The following is a 21,761-nucleotide window of genomic DNA, read 5'->3' on the forward strand; positions in this document are numbered from 1 at the left end:
GTGACCGAAAAATCTCAGGGCCAATAAACGAATCTGATGGTATTTACAGTACAGAAGCACGGGGCGTAGCTGATGCTGAGCCTTAATAACATAATTACAGGGACATTTGCGCTTTCTTATAGATTAGAGGTTATCTCCTAAACCGCCCCCTCACTTTTACGCACAGGTTTTCTTTGCTCCACTCACACACTGCACACGTACACGTTCCAAAATCTACCCCTTTGTCTTAGTCGCCTCACGGCGGTAGCCCCGAAACAGGAATTCAGCGGGGAAAGGAACGAGTGTGTGGACCAGACTGTCTCCTCCCCCCACCGTAAACGCACACACAACGACTCTCCTCCCCTGTACCCCCACCTCTCCTCCTCCACACCCCCTCTCGCCCCCCACGCCTTTGTGTGTGTATGTGCACTCTGTGAGGCTGACTGCGTAACCCGAAAACCGTGTGACGGATGCTGTGCATTTAAAATCAGATTTTTTTTTTTTAATTTCTTATATATTGCTGTTATATATTCTTTAGGGAAAGGAAACTTGTATGTGCCAATAAAGGGGAGGAAGGGGTGGACGCACGTGAATCTCTCACTTTATCCAAAGCCAGGAAATTTAAAGGAACGCGTTACCAGCAAGTGCGGCAAATTGGACTTTCCACCATCAGCAACCCTCCTCTCTCTGTCTCTCTTCTCTCTTTCGCCATCCCTGCACCTTCTCTGTAGGTCTGCTCACTTACTCCCTTCATTCCTCCAACCTCCTAAGATCCCAGAATAGCCTCACGGCGGAGCTCTTTCTAAATATTAGTGAAGGTTTTGGATTTCGGGGTGACTCTGGAGAAGCTGGAGATGGATTAAAGGGACGGTGCACCGCAAAACTGGAGCAGCAAGCACGACCACGCCGAGGGGGAAGGGGGCGACGGGACTCGGTGAATTCACGGAGCCCCCGGGACAGAGGTGAGTGTTGCTCGGTAGTATAGTGGCTCGCTTCTCCCGTACGCAACCTCCAGAAAGCTCAGGAACCCATCTGCTTCTCCTGCTGACACGAGCTGAGAGGCGAGGGAGGAAAAATCAGCACATGGTTTTCACGTTTCCATCGTTGATGATATCATACGCAATGTGCTGATTTCTGCTTGTGGAGGAGTAACTGCCAAATGGTCTATTTTATACAGTGTTTTAATCAGATTCTGATTACTAGAACCTTCAGTAGATAATCTAAAACAAATGAAAGCCTATTGGATTTTCAAAAAGGACGATTCCACTTCACGAAAGAAGCAATCAGCATCATTATTTTGCATCCATCTGAATTTAGATTTATAGTATAAAACTACCTTCAGATGATGGCTGTTTCATTGACTGTAAAAGCAGGTGAGTTAAGTTGACCAATACATAAAGTCGAGCAAATGGTCCTTTATGTCTCTCTGCTCGTTAACAGCCCTGCAGTGGACATGGCTTTACATTAGCCAACACAGCAACTTTCTTGATGAATGCACAAATGCAATGAATGAAAAACTGAGATAATGTATGTTGCATGCATGCAAGCAGACACACACTAATCAACCATCCACTGATGATTACGCGAAAAAAGAACATTTTTTAGTGCAATACCATGTTCTGCTTGAAACCGGATCCTTCTGTTTATTTGTGTGTTACTTTGGCATGTCCCTCCCACATAAACATTGCTGCGGATTGAGCACCCACCTGCCTTTCCGCTCCTTCAATAAACCCCAATCCCTTTCCTGTAAAGGCACTCCCCAATGGCAGCAGCCTCAGTCGGCAGAGCGCTGCCCTCCGGCAACTGCAAAAACTGCTCAAGAACAGCCCGAGGAACACTACAAAGAGCACTGAATCAGCCTCCCGACTCCCCAGATCGCGTTCCAATTCCCACAACCCGCAGGAATCCACTGCCAATGTCCTGGTACCAGACATCACAAGAAACCCCCAGTGGTCAAGAGCACGTGCCCTGATGGGTCTGACATTCTCTGGCAGCACAAGCGCGGTGTGCACAGTATAATAGGCAGGTGGTTTAATTTTGTGGCTGATGTTGTGGAGTATGTGAAAAATTCACTGTTTGATATATAAATTGGTTCCTTTTCTGTCCCCATTGATCCCCTCCACAAAAAAGATCCCCTTTTCTTAATGAGCCTCAGAAATGCACTGTCCTGTCATTTACATCAGCTCATGAACCCTGTATTGAAGTAGGCTATACTATAATACTTGAGTGATTATAAATCAGTCAGTTGGTAGAAAATAAATGTGATCTTCCGATCACCAATCAGTCAATTGTTTTAGATATGATAGTAAACTGGCTATCTCATTGCATAGCAAATTGGCTTTTGGTCCATCAAAATGAGACATGTCATCTTGGTCTCTGAGAGAGTGTAATTTACAATTTAACCTTTTCCTTGACAAAAGAAACAGATGTTCATTCTCAATTAATCCAAGTTATCAGACATCATGCTTTTCTATCAAACAGAAAATTAAGGAATGTCTTTTAGAAGAATTAAGTTCCATTCTCTAGCAGCTTTTAAAAATACGCCATAACAGCTGGAGGCTTGTAGTAGCCTAAGACCTTTTCTGTACGGTACAGTTATCCTTTAATTTGTCCCTCATCTATGCATTAGCTCACTGTCTTTAACTCCATTCCCATGCTGATGGTCCCTGTGTCTTTTCTCAATGCCTGACAGATTGTTTCTGCAAGCCGTGGGCTATGCAACCCACCTCATTTACAGACATACACACAGACAAGATGTACACAAATTGCTCAAACTATAAACACACTCAAACACTTGCATGATGTTTGCAAGCACAAGCACAGCAGTTCAAACTACAGACACTGCAGCCACACACACACGCATAAAAGCTGTGTCTCAGAGGATGAATGCTGGTGTAATAGATAAACGACCCCCATTTCTTCAGTCAAGAGGCTCGTTCTGTGCATGTGTGTGTGTGTGTAATGTGAGTTGGGGTGCGGTTTAAGTGCTGACTGGAGTAGGTCACTGAGACCAAGCTACTGGGTGAGTGAGACCCAGACCCCAGCGTCTTCCTAAGCTGCTTTCAGCTACACTGAAATCCATCTATCCCAGTATACCCCCCCCTCCCGTCTCTGATCTTCACCCCCTTCCTACCCTCACCACCAGACATACAAATACATACTCACTCTCTCTCACACACACACACTCACATACACATTTGGCATTTTTTGAAATTTTTTTTTCTTTGATCTGTGCTTATCTTGTCCTCTTCTCTCATTTCCAATACATTTCTAGCGGTCATGGAAATTAGACTGTAGAAGTCTTTGATTCTCTGTGCCTTACACTGCCTCAGGGTCACAAACACACACACACACACACCCCTTATCTTTCAGAGAAACATAAAGACAGAAAAAAGAAAGACGGGTGGAGATTAAAAAGGGGGGACAGAGAGAGGTGTAAAGAAAGAGGGACAGGTGGTGAAATGTGAAATGATGGAGAAAGGCTAAAAAGGTAGAGATGGAGATATGCTGAGAGGTATACAGAAAGATACAGGAGTGACCAGCAAAACAGAAACAAACAAGAACCCAGCAGAGGTACTGAGATGTAGAAGGTGACAGAGGCAGAAAGAACTGAGGCCGTGACAGCTTTCAGAAAATATGAGTTTCTTGAAGAGTGATATGGATGGTATTTTTGGATTCAATCTTTACAAAAACATTTGGGTCTTCTCTTTAAAACTGGATCATTTCTGTGACAAAGAGGGCTATTACAAGTACAAAATGTTAATACCTTCATTGAAGACCAAAGCGCTCCACCAAAACTCACTTGAGAGAGTGTAAATCCATTTGGATCCAGTTGGGTCAGCAGGCCCTTAACACAAGGTACTGTAGATTTGCATATGGCCCCGAGGCCACTGAGCAAAATCAAATCTCCACATTTATCATATTAGCCAGTGCACAGATTATAATGAAGAAAAACACTGATACAACAAAAGCAAACTAACAATATAGGAGCAGGAATGTTGGTATAAAGACTGAAATATGGAGGACTACTGACAAAGAAAAGAGGTCAAGAGGAAAGTGTTGGTAATGTGGTAGGGAGATGAAACTGATTGAGAAGAAGAGATAAGCAAAATGGGACAAGCAGAGACAGGAGAGAGGTAGAGAGAGATAAAATTGAGAGAGAGGGAAGGGGAGAATTGGGTAGAGGACAGAGATGCAAAGAGGGGACAGGCACTTACGGGGGAAATGGGGATCTGTAGAGAGAGCTGTGAATATTTAACTCTGTTTAGTTTTCCATTTGTGCCTTTGGCTTTGGCTCGTCTCTCAGGCCTTCTGATTGCCTGCAGGATACGGATGGAAGAATCTATCTATCTATCTATCTATCTATCTATCTATCTATCTATCTATCTATCTATCTATCTATCTATCTATCTATCTATCTATCTATCTATCTATCTATCTATCTATCTATCTATCTATCTATCTATCTATCTATCTATCTATCTATGGCAACTGGACTTCTTTTAGGCTCACAAAGACGTTTCACCGGTAATCTGAGAGGTTTCTTCAGTCACTTAATTCAATCTAATTCTTTCTCTTTTTCCCTATTTGTTTAATTTCCCAGTTACATAAAAACACTTCAGAATTTGAGAATGTTGTTGACATTGTGTGTTTTGCTGTCTCCTTGTATGCATATTCACACCTATTACTAAATCACTGCATTTGGATATTAAATGTGCAGAAAAAATTATTTTTTGGTAGTACTACCGTATTGCTAGAACAACCTTATAACAAAATTACTTAGAATACATTTTGTGCTAAAGAAAACTTTGCAGCCCTAACCACTCTTTAAAAACTTTTTGACATGCTGTTTCATTCATCAAATATGTCGGGGCCTGGCAGACTTTTGAAACGTCTTTTTGAAGCTTTTAGAAAGATTGATGGTGGAAATCCATGAAAGTGCTCTGAAACTCCACTCTGACGTCTCTTTGCAATCTGTTACCCCAACAGGCTGTGACTGGTCCCACCCCAAGATGACATCCCCCAAAAATAAAGCCAAGAAGAAACCACCCAAAGACAGCATGACACTGTTGCCATGCTTTTATTTTGTAGAGGTATGTGTAGATAGATCAGATGCATGGATGAGTCACCTTGTTTATATACAGATGCTTGGTCGGCATTACTCATTACATTTATTGAATCAATCCCTACTGAATCACTCTTTTTACTGTACAGTCATGTCAATAGTGAGTGACTTGTGTTGATTGCATCTGAATGCATCTGACCTCTGTTATAAACAAGCAAGTGGGGTATAACTTGCCTTTGTGTGTGTATTTGAAAGTGTGTATTAGTTTGTGGTTAAAACTAAGATGAAACATTGGATGAATCACTTTTTTCCAAGCAAATATTAACTTCGAGTCATTCTTTGCTATGTCCTTGGTCTTTTGTGTGTGTTGGGACATATGTGTATGTGTGTGTATACGTGTGCGTGTGCGTGTGTGTGTGCGCGTGCGCGTGCATGACTATCCAGCTCCCCATCGTCCTGTCCTCCTTGGTGTCCCTGTACTTCCTGGAGCTGACAGATGTTTTGTCCCCGGCGATGGTGGGCTTCCGTTGCCATGACCGCGACCTCTCCATGCCCTATGTGGAGACGGGCGATGAGCTCATCCCTCTGCTGATGCTGCTGAGTTTGGCCTTCGCTGGACCTGCAGCTTCTGTAAGTCTATAAAGCAGGCACATGAGGATCGTTGGGGGTGGACTTGCATGTTATTGAGTCTCAGACAAACCTATAGCTCTTTGTATTGCTGCGTGCAGTTTCAGTGGTGTTAAACTACTTCAGTTCAATTCACAGATCTTCACTGGATCAAGTATTCACAAATATGCCATATGCTATACTTAAATAAACCATCATATAGTTCACATTTATTTTCTATAGTACACACGCGTAAACATCCATGATGTGAATCTCCCGTTCCACCACATCCCAAAGGTGCTCTATTGGATGGAGATCTGGTGACTGTGGAAGCAATCTGCGTACAGTGAACTCATTGTCATGGTCAAGAAATCAGTTTGAGATAATCTGAGCTTTGGGATATGGTGTGTTATCCTGCTTGATGCAGCCATTAGAAGACGGGTACACTGTGACACCTGAAGGGTCTAAAGCGTGCTAAGAAATTATCCCTTACACCACAAGACTGAACTGCTGAGGTAGGAAAGATCCATGCTTTCATGTTGTTTACACCAAATTATGACCATACCATCCAAATGTTACAGCTGAAACTGAGACCCATCAGACCAGGCAACCTTTTTCTAATCTTCTATTATTCTATTTTGGTAAGCCTGTGTGAATTGTTGCCTCAGTTTCCTGTTCTTAGTTGACATGCAGGAGTGGCAACTGGGGTTGTCTTCTGCTGCTGTAGCTCATCTGCTTCAGTGATTGACATGTTGTAAATTCACAGATGTTCTTCTGCATACTTTGGTTATAACAAGTGGTTAAGTCATTGTTGCCTTCCAATTACCTTGAAGCAGTCTATCCATTCTCCTTTGACCTCTGGCATCAACATGGCATTTTCACCTAAAGAACTGGTGTTCACTGGATATTTTCTCTTTTTCAGACCATTCCCTATAAAGAGATGGCTGTGTGGGAAAATCCGAGTAGATCAGCAGTTTCTGAAATACTCAGATCATCCATCTGACACCAACCATGTCATGTTCAAAGTCATTTAAATCATCTTTGTTCCCCATTTTGATGCTCAGTTTTAACATCAGTAGGTCATCTTGACCATGTCTACATGCCTAGATGCATTAAGGAGCAATTAAAAAATACTATTCTGTCAGAAGTTTAGCAACACTTATATATTATTTAACTGAATTTGATTTGTTTTAGTAATACTTTTAGTGTCCTGTTTTCAGGCATCCAGTTTCTGTTGGTATTTTGGGATTGTTTTCATTTTAAAACTGATTGAAAACTTAGAGCATGATTTACAGGCTGCACTAAAACAACAAGCTAAATGAACCTAAAAAGTTTGAGTAATAATTATATTTAGCTTTTCCACTGAGCTACATTTCATTAATTCCTAATATAAAAATGTTGATTAGCTCTACCAGAACATAATCCTTTCATAGAACATAATCCTGTCACAGATTCCGTGACCTAATATGCGTCTGAAGGTCTGAGGGTTTGTGAGCGCTGCACATCAACATCCTGCAGACACACTTGTGCATGGACAAATACATAGATCACACAAATGCACAGCTTGTCAAACATCACAAAGCAGGATAAATGTACACACGGATAAAAAATACACCTGACATTCCCATAGACATCATCGACCACGCCACAGGCCCTCCAATCAATATGCACACTCACACACAGACGCACACACATTGCAAATCCTTCAGCAGTGTGGGAAGGAACACTCATCTATCATTCTGATTGAAAGTGATCACTGTTCAATAGCACCTTGGCTCCATTCGCTCTACAATGCGTTATCTCCCCGTCGATCATGATCTCTTGTATATGACACTGATAGATTTAAACTTTTCTAACTTTTTTTTTCTTAACCACTGAGAGTCTTTTAGATGAAGTGTAATGAAGAAAGTATCTTGTCTTTCATTCTCCTTGTTTCCCTCTCCTTCTGCCCGCAGATTATGATGGGGGAGGGCCTGATGTACTGCATGCAGTCCAAACTGAAGACTTGTCCAAAGTCAGAAGGCAGCATAAATGCTGGAGGCTGCAGCTTCAACTCCTTCCTACGCAGAACTGTGCGATTCGTCGGTGAGTCCAATTGCCAGTCCTTTTGGGGTTTTGGGCTGCTTGCAGGAGTTAAGGCCACATTCTTATTCAAAGCAGTGTTAGTTACATGTGTAAGGGTTCAAGACAAATCATAGTTGATGGGCATCTCTTTGGATGCAAGTGAGACGATTAATCCAGTACCTACTTAAGTCTGACAGCACTGCAGGAGCACCATTCAAATTCATTGTTATTTTTGGTGTATTTTTTTCTGTTTCATGTCTGTTTTTCTTTGAATTGTCACTTACAAAATAAGCAACATAAAATAATCATTAATGCATTGAATAATTAATCAAAGCAAGGTCAGTGGAAGACATGTAGTATGCAAACCACAAAGTTAACATTATTTGTTGTCAGTAGTTAGGAGCAAAATGCTGTTGTTCTTAAGATGGAAATCAGTTTTGGCTCATACAATCTCTGAGCTTTCTGAGCCCCCAACTTTATTCCCATTTTAATGTAGAGAAATAAGCTAATTACATGCATTAAATGAAGGGTGGCTTCAAACGAAATAGGCATGATATCATACTCTACAGGAAATATCTTGAGGCAGACTTTGAGCTTTGAAGTATAAACAGTAATTAATTCACCTTGCCAAATTTCTCTGTCTGCGGGAAAGCTTCAAAATGTGACAAACTGAAGGCTTTTGGTGTCACTTAAGGTCGGAGTAAATTAAGCATAGTTTGCTGCAACTACACACATTCATAAATGAACATTTCAATGTGAGGAAACCACCAGGGGCTTTTAGTTCATTTACGGAGGTGTTCTTACTATCTCTGCCTCTTACCTCTCTCCCTCAGGTGTTCATGTATTCGGTCTCCTGGCAACAGCCCTGGTGACAGATGTCATCCAGTTAGCTACCGGCTACCACGCCCCTTTCTTCCTCACTGTCTGCCAGCCTAATTACACGGCCCCAGGAGTGTCATGTGACAACAACGCCTACATCACACAGGACATCTGCATGGGCAAAGACCAGTATGCTATTATGTCAGCTAGGTAAGACATGCATTTACAACTAAAGGAGAAAAAAACAGAATGTCTACATCTGCCTGAAATCAATATTTGCATCATTGTACCTACAAAACAATAGAAAAGCTATTAAGATATATTTAATGAAGTCATTACAGTACATCATTAGCCTTCCTGTTAAGAATCTTACCTGTCTTTTCAGCTCTTTGGCTCAGTGGTCTGTTGCCTTATAATAAGATTAAGGCAATGTTATGCTACCTGATATACTGTCAACATGCCTGCAGTTGGTGCACCTCTTAATTATACACCCTTTATCAGAAAATAGAATAGAATAGCATAGCCCTTTGTTGTCATTGTACATAGTACAATGAAATTGTGGGTGCTCCACTCAAGTGTCTGTGCACTCAATTATATAGGAAATGTAAAAATAAATAAATACAAAAACTGTAAACTATGAAAACTAATTTGCATTTGATGAGGATAACAAGATAAAAAAGGAAGCGAAGGGATCTCAAGACTGCATCATAAGTGGCTGGTGTCATAAGCCGCCACCTCTATTCAATGATGGTCGTTCACAGTGGACAAAGATGGGCTTTTTTATTCCTCTTTCAAACCATCTGTGTTTCCGGTCCAAAATGTGAACACTGGCATCCTCAAAGAGTGCCCTTTATCCTTTATGTGCAGAAGTACAGCCGAGTCTTATCCTGTCGAGATGGCCCTTCTATGTTGTGCCATGCGTTTATGGAGTGGCTGTTTGGTTTCTCCAATGTACAAGTCCGAGCACTCCTCACTACACTGCACAGCATACACTATGTTGCTTAGCTTGTGTTTGGGAGTTTTGTCCTTGGGTTGAACCAGTTTTTGTCTTAGCATGCGGCTGGGTCTGTAGCACACTGGGAAAACTTTAGAGAGGTTGTTTAAAATAATGCCACTTTTCTTATTAATGACCTACTTCTTAGTTAAGTCAAATGTTTATTTTCTTACAGGAAGAGCTGCTGCTCAGCTGCAGTATCTCCCTCGCAGGTGATATGGCAAAGTTTGGGTTTTGAAAATGCTCTTTAACAATGCAGTTCGTAACAAGCAGACAAATATGCCCCAGTATATGGGTATGAGAGGCACTAAGCATGCACACACAGGAAAGATTACAGCTAAATAGAGTTGATACAGGGATAATCCTTGTAGTACAAGTGCGTATGTTAGCACCGCTATACTTGCCGGGACTCTTATTGACACACTGCATTCTACTAGCTACTTACCCCAATGTCTAGAGGATTAGCAAGACATTTTCTGTAATACCGATGATGTTAAATTTTGCCATAACTAACATTTGCTTAACCTAAATATAGTGCCAGCCTTGATCCTCCAATTCATTGTTTTCACCTCCTCGTTATAGGAGGGCAAGAGTGGCTTTTTCCACTGCTTCTGAATTATATTTCACCATCTTTGTTTCGCTAAAGTGCTAGAAAAGAGTAAGGCACTGTATGTGAAAATACTTCTCCAAATCCTACCTACAAGCACAGTGGGAAAATCTCACCATTGCCTCCTTGTCCACAGCAGCACAGGCTGTCAGTGCTCAGTCATTTAAACTGACACTAGAAATAAGTTCTGATTAGATTAAAGTCGCAACATTTTTAATAATGTAACTGGATCAATGTTATATAGCTGGCTAACATACAGCCCAGTTTTGCTTTGACAATGAGCAATTTTATGTCCTTCGCCTTCCAAAGCAACAATAATGGCACATCCAGATCCAAATACAACTTTCTGTGCTTATTTCTGTGGTTTTATCCAGTTGGTCGTGAAAGGGAATGGGTTGTAGGGAGGGATCTATACATCAGTAAATTGCTGCTCTGGTAGAAATTTTCTTTGTGATAAAAGTACTGCAGGGGCTGTTGCATGTGGATTGCATGTGCCCAAAACTTGCAATTTGTTTAAATTTTTTTTCCTACTTTGAGCGACAATCACACAATCACAGAACAAACAGATGGAAATTTGACAGGGCTGTCCTGCAGTTGTATGGCATGTCCAGTGTTGACCTGCATGTTTGAACGGTGTCTTTGCCCTCTAGGGCTGTGTGCCTGGAGGGCAATATGACTGAAATCTATTCATAGAATAGACTTTAAGGCCAGCTGAAGTGTATTTAAATTCCAGGCCAAAAGGAAAACTTGGTATTCAAATGATACTCCTTATGTTTAGCCTGAAAAAATGGGCAAAGATAACACAACAGTGCAAGTTAAGACCAAACGCAAGATTGCTTTCATTAAAGAAAAAAAAAGAAATTAAATTACATTTGTGATTTGGTGTCCCTAAATTAAATTTGACCTCAATTCATTCACTCTCCTTTTAATGTTCCCATTAATGCCCAATGGTATTCTCTTTGTGTTTATTAATCTTCACATCCAAGGACATGCACTCAGTCTGACAGGCAGGCACGCAGGTTTTAATGCCAAATGCAATCCTGACATAACAAGAGCAGCTGTGACAGTTTTATTCAGGTTTATTTGAGAGGCAATAAACTCACTCAGAATACACAAAGCTTTTTTATGAAAACAGAAATCAAATTCTTTTTTCTTTTTTTTTTTGACTTTACTCTTTCATTCCTAACTCTCCCTTTTTCTCCCTTTAGGAAAACATTTCCATCCCAGCATGCAACGCTCTCTGGCTTCGCTGCTGTATATATCTCTGTAAGCACTCCCTTTCCCTTAATTGCCGTCTGTGTTTGCTTAAGTGTTATGTCTTTGCGCGATATTTGTTTGCATGTGAGTATGTGTGTGGTTTATTTGGTGCTTTTTTATGAAGCGCTGATTCATTGTAACCTTAATATGATGATACATTAACATTTTGTATTTTTTATGCTTAAATTTTACTTTCATAGATTTTCATGAGTTTCTGTGGATGACAATAATTTGTTTCTTGGGAGACGATCTGATTGTTATCATGATAACTATCATAATAACTCTTCAGAAGTTCCACTAATTCTTAACAAGCAATACTGCTGCTAATCATATAACTTGTTCCTGTGCATCAGAAGATTTCCCATTGAATTTAACTGTCACGTCATACACAGTACATAGATTTTCAGATTGCAAATTATCCTCAGGCCAAAGGCACATCTAAATCAAATAAAAATAAACAGGAACTTTCAGATTCAGGTCAGATTTTGCTGTTCATTGTTACAGTCTTGTGCATATTTTTGCTATTCTGCAATCTGGCACTGACTGCAGCAGTATGCGAACTGTACAGCAAAGTAGCACTGTCGTTTTTCCATGAGGTAACACCCTCCCACACACACACACACACACACACTCCTCCACCAATGGCTATTGCAAGCTACTGGCCATATCACTGCTGCCTCGGTGAGCCCTGTATGAGCTCATTAAAGCTCACTGGACAGATTTTTGACGAGAAAAGGCAGGGGAGGTAGAAGAAAGCAGCTGTTTGGTTTGTTAGAGGTACAACATGTTGTATGATCATTGCACTGAAGCCAGGTCATTTTTTTTTCAGTACTGTTCATGATTGCCCAGCAAATCAAAATCTTAAATTGATGTATTTATTGTGTGTTTCAAAAACTTTTGTTCCAAATTACAATGAAAGGAAATAAAGAAAGCACCTAGGGAGCATCACTTCACAAGGCAGATAGGAGGTTCAAGAAGTGCCGAGAAAATCTGCATCAAAAATAACTTGCATCTCTCCAAGCTGACACATTTTCCCTCTTGCATTGGGAAAAGCAGGATTTTTATGCACAGCACTAGATCGACAAGCTTGTTAGAAAGGATATTTTTTTGCAAAGCCTGCATTCTGTCACTCAGCTGTCCTCCACTTTATATAATCGAAATATGGTGTGCATGCGTGGAATGCCCAGTGACTCTAAATAGATTCACTCCCTTTCACTGCCTGTCCTTCTCGCTCATCAACTTTACTTTATTGCCAAGGCATTTGTATTCTGAACTACACCACCACGTATGAGCTAAAAAGAAATAAGTATAAGACAGTTCATTTACCCTTTTTCAAGATGCTGTGACTTGTACAAAAGAGAATTCTTCGAGTAAGAAGAGCTGCACTGGAAACAAGTGAAATAAGTCCAATTAGATGATAAACACTTTTGAAATAATTGTTATTAAATATTAATTTATATCCAGTTTAGTTTAGCTTAACTTAACACAAAGAGTGGGCTTAAAGAAGGAAAAGTCTGGCTCCAACTATGATAAAACCTATAATATAAACTGCAACTCTAAAGCTTATTATTAAGCTGACATTATGTCATGGCCATGCACCCTGAATAGCTAGGATTTTCTGTCAGTGGTTGACAGGAATCCAGTGGAGACTCAAGAACTTAACTGCATAGCGGAGCTGCACCCTGACCACAACTTGGCTTTTTACATTTCAGTTTCTGTACAGATGAGACAGTTAAGTAATGTAATTTAGTGGGCTTTAGAGGTGCTGATCATAGACTGTATATGAAAGATGGACACATTGCCACTGTGTCAGTACTCTTTGGTTTGTGAATGACCACACTAAAACCTTCAATTTTGTATTTTTATCACTGTTATCTTGACTTTTTGGCAGAAGTAACCATATCTGAACAGAATGGTTGAAGTGATCCACTAGTGTTAACTGGCTTCGTTAGCAAGTTGCATTCATAGCATTTTCAGGCACATGCATTCTATATAAATAATAATAAATATAAATAAAATAATTTCACTCAAGAAACACCTGGAGCACATATTTTTTAATCAGTCTATTAATACAATTTACCACATAGCAAGCCTCATTAATTGCCAAATAATTGAATTAAAAATGCTCCAAAAGGTACCAACACCGCAAACATGGTCAGCTCAGCTTAGGTGATGCCCAGGGGACAGCTTGTGGCTATTTCAATGGGCTTTTGGAGCCAGCTTTCAGTGGCACATCCCAGTTGGCTTCATTTTCAGCCCTGGAGGTTGATGCTTGGAGGTAATAGGCAAATTATCTTTAAGAATACAGAACAGAGCCAGGAGAGCTGTTTCTCCATTTATGTTAGGCTAAGCTAACGGTCTCCAGACTTTGGTTTAATATTTCACAAACAGTTACGGTGTTAACAGTTCATCTAACTAGCATATTGTTCTATTAGTATCTTCTTTTATTGACTGGATGATTAAATCTGCATTTGCACTACACCCTCTAAAGTAATTGTCTTTGTGCACCTGAGGTAAAATTATCACAATGCCTTTTAATCTTAATTCAGGCTTCATATGTCTCAAATGTCTGTCCTTTGCCAATATACTGTGTGTGTTTGTTGCTCTCTGCAGATGTATTTCAACGCCAGCATCAACAGCACTACTAAGCTCCTGAAGCCGCTGCTCGTCTTCGCTTTCTGCATGGCAGCAGGCCTCGCTGGCCTGACGCAGATAACTCAACACCGCAGTCACCCAATAGATGTCTACGTGGGATACGTCATAGGAGCCGGCATTGGAGTTTATCTGGTTAGTTTGACAAAGTGGACAAAAAATTGTATGAAATGCATAAAGATTGGCTCCTCCAGTCAAACGCTATATAATCTGGAGTGAAAATAATTTTTTTTTCTTTTTCGGGGGGGGGGGGCTTTATTATTTATGCTGTTTCCAGTTGCTACATTTGTGATTGAGAAATTTAAATATGAAGTCTTCTATTTTAGGGTTGCGTTTGTGAACTGAGCATCAGCATGTGTTTGCATCCATTTAGGGATTTGTTTTGTCCAGCATGCAGCAGGGTGGGATTGACAAAATGCACATAAATAGATTTCCTTAATAATGTGGTTTAGCTGTTTTGCTGCGACTGAATTGTCCCATTGTATTATTCTAACAGTATCACAGCATGTGCTAACAAACGCTTTTTTCTTCCATCACCTCTCCTCCATGTGTGGCTTCCATATATTTCTCTCTGAGCATTTTTTTTTTTTTTTGGCAGGCTATATATAGCCTTTTCTATTACGGAGGGAAGGGAGAGGGAATGAATAATCCGATAAGAATTTTCTGGAACAATTTCACACTTCGTTTTAAGAAAACTTGTCGTTGCCATTTTCCACGCTTCCCTCCTCCTCGCCTTCTCTGTCTTTCTCGTCTTTCACTTTTTGAGAGGGGGAGTATTTCCTCTTGTCATTAAAGGATGAAGAGAGGAATTCATGCTGACCTCAGAAGAACAGCAGGAGGAAGAAATGCCTGTTCATTCAAACTCTATCCACTAATATAAAAATCAAAATTTGCCTAATGATTAAAGAAAATACAATTTCATGCTCTAGTCTTTATTTGACATCCTGTGGGCTTCTGTTTCCTCATGCATTTCTCCTTTGTCCCCCTGTCCCTTTTTAGGCTGTGTATGCAGTGGGAAACTTCAAAGCCTCAGAAGAAGATGCTCCCTCTTTACAAAGACTAGCTTCATCCCAGCAGAAGGATGGTCTGAGGGTGCTGAGCCAGCGAAGCCATGACTCCTTGTACAGGAAGACTCCCAGGGTGTCTGAGAGCAGGGAGGAACTGGGGGTGGGGTTGGGGTCTGGAGCTCGCAGTAAGGTGAGGAGGGAGAAGGCGTCCCTGGCCTCCCTCAAACGAGCAAGTGCTGACGTGGAGCTTCTTGCAACCAGTCGTCCCATGGGCAAGGAAACCATGGTAACCTTCAGCAACACCTTGCCTCGAGTTGCAAATGGCAACAGCCCCATCTCGCCCTCAGAGGAGCCAGTCACCACCCAGCGTCACATGACCTTCCACGTACCCTTCGACCCACAGAGGTCTCGGCAGCTGGTGTCAGAGTGGAAGCAGCGCTCGCTGGAGCTCCGCAGCCAGAGCTCACGAGATGAGGAAGAGGGAGTAGATGGAAGAGATGGAGGAGGTGAAGGAGGAACAGCTGCAGGTGAAGGGGGGGACCAACAAATGCCATCTTCTCTTTATCCCACAGTGCAAGCCAGTACCACCACACCTACTGGAGCAAGGATGGTTGTGGCACCCCCACTTGTTCACATCCCTGAGGAGGCCTCTCGGCCACCTCCTGTTTCCCCTAAGAGTGCCAAGACCCGCGCCAAATGGTTGTCACTCACAGAGGGAGGAGGAGTAAAAGAGCCTGGAACAGGGCCCATTGCAGTGTCGACTCCCCGTGTGCCAAACACGCAGCCCAACCAGCCTCCCAGCCAGCAAAGAGTCACGCAGGTGAGGTAGAAATTAGAACATGAAAGCCTAAAAATGATTACAAAAAGATTATCTTTAGCCATAATTTTTCATACTTTATTTTTACATGACATGTAGCCTATTCAGTTTAGACAGGAACTGTGATTTAAACAGCTGCCATATGCTGTGTAAATTACATACATATGATTTATTTTTGTTGGAAAAAATCTAAACAACACTGGTGAAAGCAATTCCACTGATTAGTTTCCAATATAAATCAGTCTCATAAGGATACAAATGCTAATTATACGTAGAGTTAAATCTTATGAACAGTCTTTTAGGGGCATTTAATATAGTCTAACATGTTTACAACAATAAATATCCCTCTTTCTGGATACCAATTATGTATTTTAGTTTCAACTGCTCTTATATATGCATTCTGATGAGATTTTTTTTTCTTTTCCCTGTAGGTTATAGCCATGTCAAAGCAGCAGGGTCAGGGGCCTGTTATTTCTTCTACTAAGACATCTGAAGGTGGCTCCTCCTCTGGTCCTGGCTCCAACTGCTCCGAGTCACCATACTACCGGATACCATCTGATCGAGACAGCTGCACTGGGAGCAACCCAGGGAGCATCGCTGGCAGTGGGAGCATTGTCACAATCGACGCTCATGCCCCTCATCACCCGGTGGTGCGTGTGTCAGCCACTAATGGCAAGCCGTGGGAATGGAGAAACACCATCAGTGGCAACATGATGACCGCCGACCCGACAGGTGACAAACACCGCGCAGCGCTGCAGCGACAAGACAATGTCAGTCACTACCGGGACTACAGGACACTCCCAGTGAAATCAGACTCCCTGTGCTCCTCCTCGGCCAGCGGCAGTGCCGATGGAGGAGCAGACCTGCCTCCCCCACCTTTTCCCACCTCCTCATCCCCTCTTCCACCCCCACCTCAGCTGTCGTCATCCCCTATTCCACCACCACCCCCTCAACCGTCTTCTTCCCCCTTGCTTCCCCCTCCACAACCAAGCTCCTCCCCAATGCCTCCGCCTCCCATTCACACCACCTCCTCTCATATGCCTCTGCCTCCTCACCCATCCTCTCAGATGTCTCCCCCACCCCTCCCATCTTCCTCTCAACTGCCTCCACCTCCTCACCCCTGTTCTCAAATGCCCCCACCTCCACACCCATCCTCTTCTCCCTTGCCTCCTCCGCCTCATCCCTCTTCCTGCATTCTTCCACCTCCTCACCAGTCCTGCTCAAGCATGCTTCCCCCTCCTCCCCACCCTGACTTATTGATAGATGGCCACAACCAGTCATTGTCCCGCACCTCCACCCTGCCTCGTCGGCCCTCTGTGTCCGCCCGAAGCCATGCTGAGCAGGAGCACTACTACAAGGCCATGCAGAATGAGAGGATGTTATAGTAAAACCTAAGAGATGAGAGACACCATTGTAAAGTCAGAGATTGTACTTGGAAAGACTCTTCCGAAAGAGACAGTGAATAAAAGTAGGTGGTGATGGGTGAACAGAGATTTATGACAAAATGGTTTAGAGATCCTGAATCTGGGGTTGAGGAATAGGTGAAAGTCTGGCAGCATTAAAAACTCAGCGGGGGAATCTTTTTTTTTTTTGCTTCTCCTGCGCACACAAACTACCACAATGCTAGCTCAACAACCCTGACCGAGAAAAGAACAGACAAGAGAAGAAAGGGAAGTTAAAAAGGGAAGGGTGAAAAATTAAAAACCCTGGTTTTCCTCTGGTTTCAGCACGCCAGTCCTCTGTGTTTCAAAGGAGTCGAAGAGGCTGCAGCTGAAAGAGCTATCACAATGAATGGATTGGGATTTGCTAAATCAAGTTTCCCTCGAGAAGGGGATGAGACTCAGAAAACAAAACAACTACAGGCAATACTCGCTTTTTTTGAACTTGAGTATCTGTTTACACACAGAGAATTTGCTCTTGTAACTATCTACAAAAACCTTGCTTCAAAGCACTCAAAAGCTATGAATAAAAGGAGGAATGACACAAAGTCAAGTTCAACCGCAGGATTAGGAATACTAGCCAATAGCCACAACTCAAAAAGACACAAGTATTTACCTCTCTAAATAAACAAACCACATGGCTAAATCTTACGTTTGACATCGAGCAGATGTGCTGGTATTTACAGGAAGAAGCTGTGTTAGGAAGCATTGCTTCTGGATGGCAAGCAAGAAGTAGGAGAAAGGGTAGGTGTGAGGAGGATCATGCACAGTTGGGCACCTCTATACAGACGTCACTGAATGGATTACTGTTGTAAACATGAGAGGCAGTGGAATGGAAAGAGAACTGTTCCTAGCATGAAGAATGCAGCTGGGTGCAGCACAGCAAGCCAGACACACGGTCTGTCTTTGCTGTGCACGAAACCTTCCACGGAACGGAGCTTGAAGCTGCGCTAAGGAGATTAACATATTTATCAAACCATGCTAGTGCACTCTTTGTATTTGGCCCTCTTGCAAATCTCAGTAGTAAAGGGAATGTTAATGGAAAGCTGCCCAGCGAGTTGTGTTGCCCACCACAACCTCCAACAAAATGGTTACATCAGGTGCTGGTTGGATGGGCTAGCTGGCTTTGTAGATCAGTAGTAAAACATTGTTATGAGCAACTTTTTAGTTGTCGGGTTGTAAAAAAGTCACCAGCATTTTTGGTTTTACCTTGCTTTCTGATTTATTGGGAAGTGCTAAACAGAAAGAACCCAATCAATGTATTCATAAAATAGTAATATCTGCAACTTCACACTCTAACCATCCATTATCTATACCATTTATTCTTCGCAGAGTTGTAAGAGATTATTGAATATACCTTATTAGAATGTGAGACTAAATTATTCTATTTTATATTAAATAGGCTCCCAGTTTGTTGAACAAATATAACAACCAACCTGCAATTAGACAAGGCTTTTTTTTTTTTTTTTTGGAAATATTAAAAAAACAATCTTAACTAAAGATCCACTTCCCCTAGACCTTTCATCATACAGTCATCAGCAAATGTAATTTTCAATAGCTGCCGTGGAACCATAATGTTCAGATAAACTATGGGCAAAATGACATTATTGAAGACAATGTAATGTAGTGGAAAGATCTAGTATAACTCTGCATATGGGTATTGAATTGAGCTTGTTTGTCCACTACTGTACACCAGAAAATGTGGTCAAGACAGTAAAAAAGATGAACGCCGCTACAGTGACGTCTCTCACAAGTTTCTGAAGTCTCGTTTTGAAGCCACAAGGTGAGCGCATCTGCCCTTGGTTGCAAAATAATGGATGTGATGAGGGAGGGCGGGTCACACTGTGAAACCGCATGTTCACTGGTTAGTGACTGTTGTTTGAAAACTCATTAGGCAATGGTGCGGTTTAATACCAGAGATAATCCTCCATTTTAAAACATGGTACAAGCAAGGTTTACAAAACAGACTTAATTTTTTTTTTTAAATGACCCAAAATGAGAGACTGAGCCCATAAACACAGGAGGAGGGTACTTACAGAGGTCAAGACAGGAGGCTGCTTTCCCATTGACGTCTATAGGACCAGAAATCTTTTTGCATCCACAGCTATCGCCATCTGGTGGCTTTCAGATAGAATGGAGGTTTGTAGGCACTTCCACATTGGCTTCATTTTTCTCAGTTGAAAGTGACTTTCCATTTTTTATACTGTCAGTGGGTCAAATATAGTACAGTGATTATGGGCCTGAAATAATTAATTTACAAAAAATTATTTGAAAACTCAATCAATAATTGATTAATTGCATTCAGTCTTTTATCAAGAAAAAATGCTATTTGAGGATTTCAGTTACATAAGCATGAATATTAGGAATATTTGTAGGGATTTGAATTGGTTACTCAAAACAAGCAATCTGAATATGCCACTGGAAAACTGACTGGCATTTTTCTCAGTCAGAAGAATCTGTGGTGTTATCACGCCGTTAAATATTTCTTAAAAAATAATTCCAGCCCTAATTAAACACTTTGGAGCAAGATCTGTAAGCAGGAAAGTTGAGCACAACCAGTTTGTGTTCAGTCAGTGCACTCCTGCCCTTTATGTGTAATGATACTTTTGTATAAAGTTGTTATTTATTTCATTTTTCTGTCAGCAGATATTCTGTCTAATGACAAGTGCTTTATTTTACACCATTATTTGATCATACGTTAATGAAATACAGACTCAGACACACAGATGAAGTTGGTTTGCACCCATGCACCACAACACCTGAAGGATACATGAACTGATTTTGTAAAGTAGGAAGAGGCTGTGTATTTTGTAGTGGCGCTCCTCAGGTGAGGAGGTGGTAGATAAAGTTGCCCGTCAGTTTGTGCTGCATGTGTGTACGAGTGTGTCCTTTTTATAACCTGTGCTTCAAGTCTGCATTGTTACCTTTTGACAGACAGACATGCTGGTGATTATCATACTACGTTGCCCCATTTTGACTGTAAATATACTTGACATTACTTAATATTATTAATACTATTATTATTCCACAGTCCTCTTTTATGGACTAATGTTTTTTATCTGTTGTGACGTGTAACATTAATAACCTCATTGAATAAAAAAAAACAAGACTTCTTATATATGGTTTCATCTCGTGGTACTTGAAAGCAGAGTTGAGGGTGCATATGGCATGGCTCAGAATAGAGAGGGGGGTCAATGCCGAAGCAGCGTACAAGCTTACTGTTACTCTAATGAAAAGGATCTTTGTCACTGATTCCTTGAGAAAGTCACTCGTTCGTGCACTCATGTTCACACACTAACACAAATGCACATAGCCGGATGGATGCAGCACAGCCACATTTGCGCCTTTCCTGTGGGTCAGGTTTCCATAATGAATTCTGCTAGAATGTTGGTAAATCCCAGTTATCCTGCAGGGATTCAGCAAGCCTTGGTTGTAGTCTTTTTTCTCTGTGTGTTTGTGTGAAAGAATTGTGTAAATGTTTACTTTTGAACAAAATGTGGGGGTGGGGGTGGGGTGGGGTTTGAACAAAACTGAGCCACTTAGCTTATTTAGATGCACATTAATTCCTGATTCACATGCATTAGATTGGATGATTATCCAGATATGAATTAGGGCTTCAGCGTATAAGTAGTGCATGGCCCAGATAAAGCAAGGTTGTGTGTCCTTCCAGATATGTGTCAGATGTGGGTATTTGTTTCTTTCATTAGAATCTGTGTCTGTTTGTCTCTGCATGTATGCATATTTGTGTGTGTCCAGTGCTCTGGAGCATTGAGCTGTGTGATGAGGGTGTAGAGGTAGTGGGGGTGCAGATGGTGTAGCATGGCCTGAGGACAGTCAGCCTGTCCATGACTCACACTCTGCAAGCCAGCAGCTCTTACTCCCTGTCTTCTCCCTTCTCTCTCTCCTCAGTGGCCCAGAAAGCACAAGACAACAAGTGTGTGTGTGTGTGTGTGTGTGTGTGTGTGTGTGTGTGTGTGTGTGTGTGTGTGTGTGTGTGTGTGTGTGTGTGTGTGTGTGTGTGTGTGTGACTGCGGGAGGCAACAAAAAATGCAGACTGAGCTGTCTGTATGCATGTGTCTATTTTTGTGACCCTGTGCCTGTGTATATGCTTATACTTTGTGTGTGTGCGCGTGTGTGTGTGTGTGTGTGTGTGTGTGTGTGTGTGTGCGCGCCCGCGTGCATGCATGTGTGTGTGTGTGTGTGTGTGTGCGCGCGCGCGCGCCCGCGTGCATGCCTGTGTGTGTGTGTGTGTGTGTGTGTGTGTGTGTGTGTGTGTGTGTGTGTGTGCGCGCGCGCGCGCCTGCGTGCATGCATGTGTGTGTGTGTGTGTGTGTGTGTGAGAAAGTGGCTGTGCAGGAGAAGCTGCTGACATTCTTTTCAGGACTGGTTTACCACTGCAGAAAATCACAAAAGCCTTTTGTCCACAGCTCTACTTTTATCGTACTCCCTTTGTCA

At 41.9% G+C, this 21,761-nt stretch overlaps 1 protein-coding gene across 1 annotated transcript; it reads left to right on the top strand.

Annotated features, from left to right (window-relative positions):
• Nucleotides 1-449: 449 nt before the first annotated feature.
• On the top strand, nucleotides 450-20,424 carry LOC115801360 (phospholipid phosphatase-related protein type 3-like). The gene is made up of 9 exons (XM_030759139.1): nucleotides 450-941; nucleotides 4,969-5,072; nucleotides 5,489-5,674; nucleotides 7,606-7,735; nucleotides 8,548-8,743; nucleotides 11,343-11,400; nucleotides 14,005-14,178; nucleotides 15,043-15,870; nucleotides 16,299-20,424. Exons 2-9 carry the CDS (start codon nucleotides 4,992-4,994, stop codon nucleotides 17,250-17,252), a joined length of 2,607 nt encoding a protein of 868 aa, XP_030614999.1. The 5' UTR covers nucleotides 450-941; nucleotides 4,969-4,991; the 3' UTR covers nucleotides 17,253-20,424.
• The last annotated feature ends 1,337 nt before the right edge of the window (nucleotides 20,425-21,761 follow it).

This window comes from Archocentrus centrarchus, chromosome 22 (genome assembly GCF_007364275.1).
Source record: "Archocentrus centrarchus isolate MPI-CPG fArcCen1 chromosome 22, fArcCen1, whole genome shotgun sequence".
In the NCBI taxonomy this organism is placed as follows: domain Eukaryota; kingdom Metazoa; phylum Chordata; class Actinopteri; order Cichliformes; family Cichlidae; genus Archocentrus; species Archocentrus centrarchus.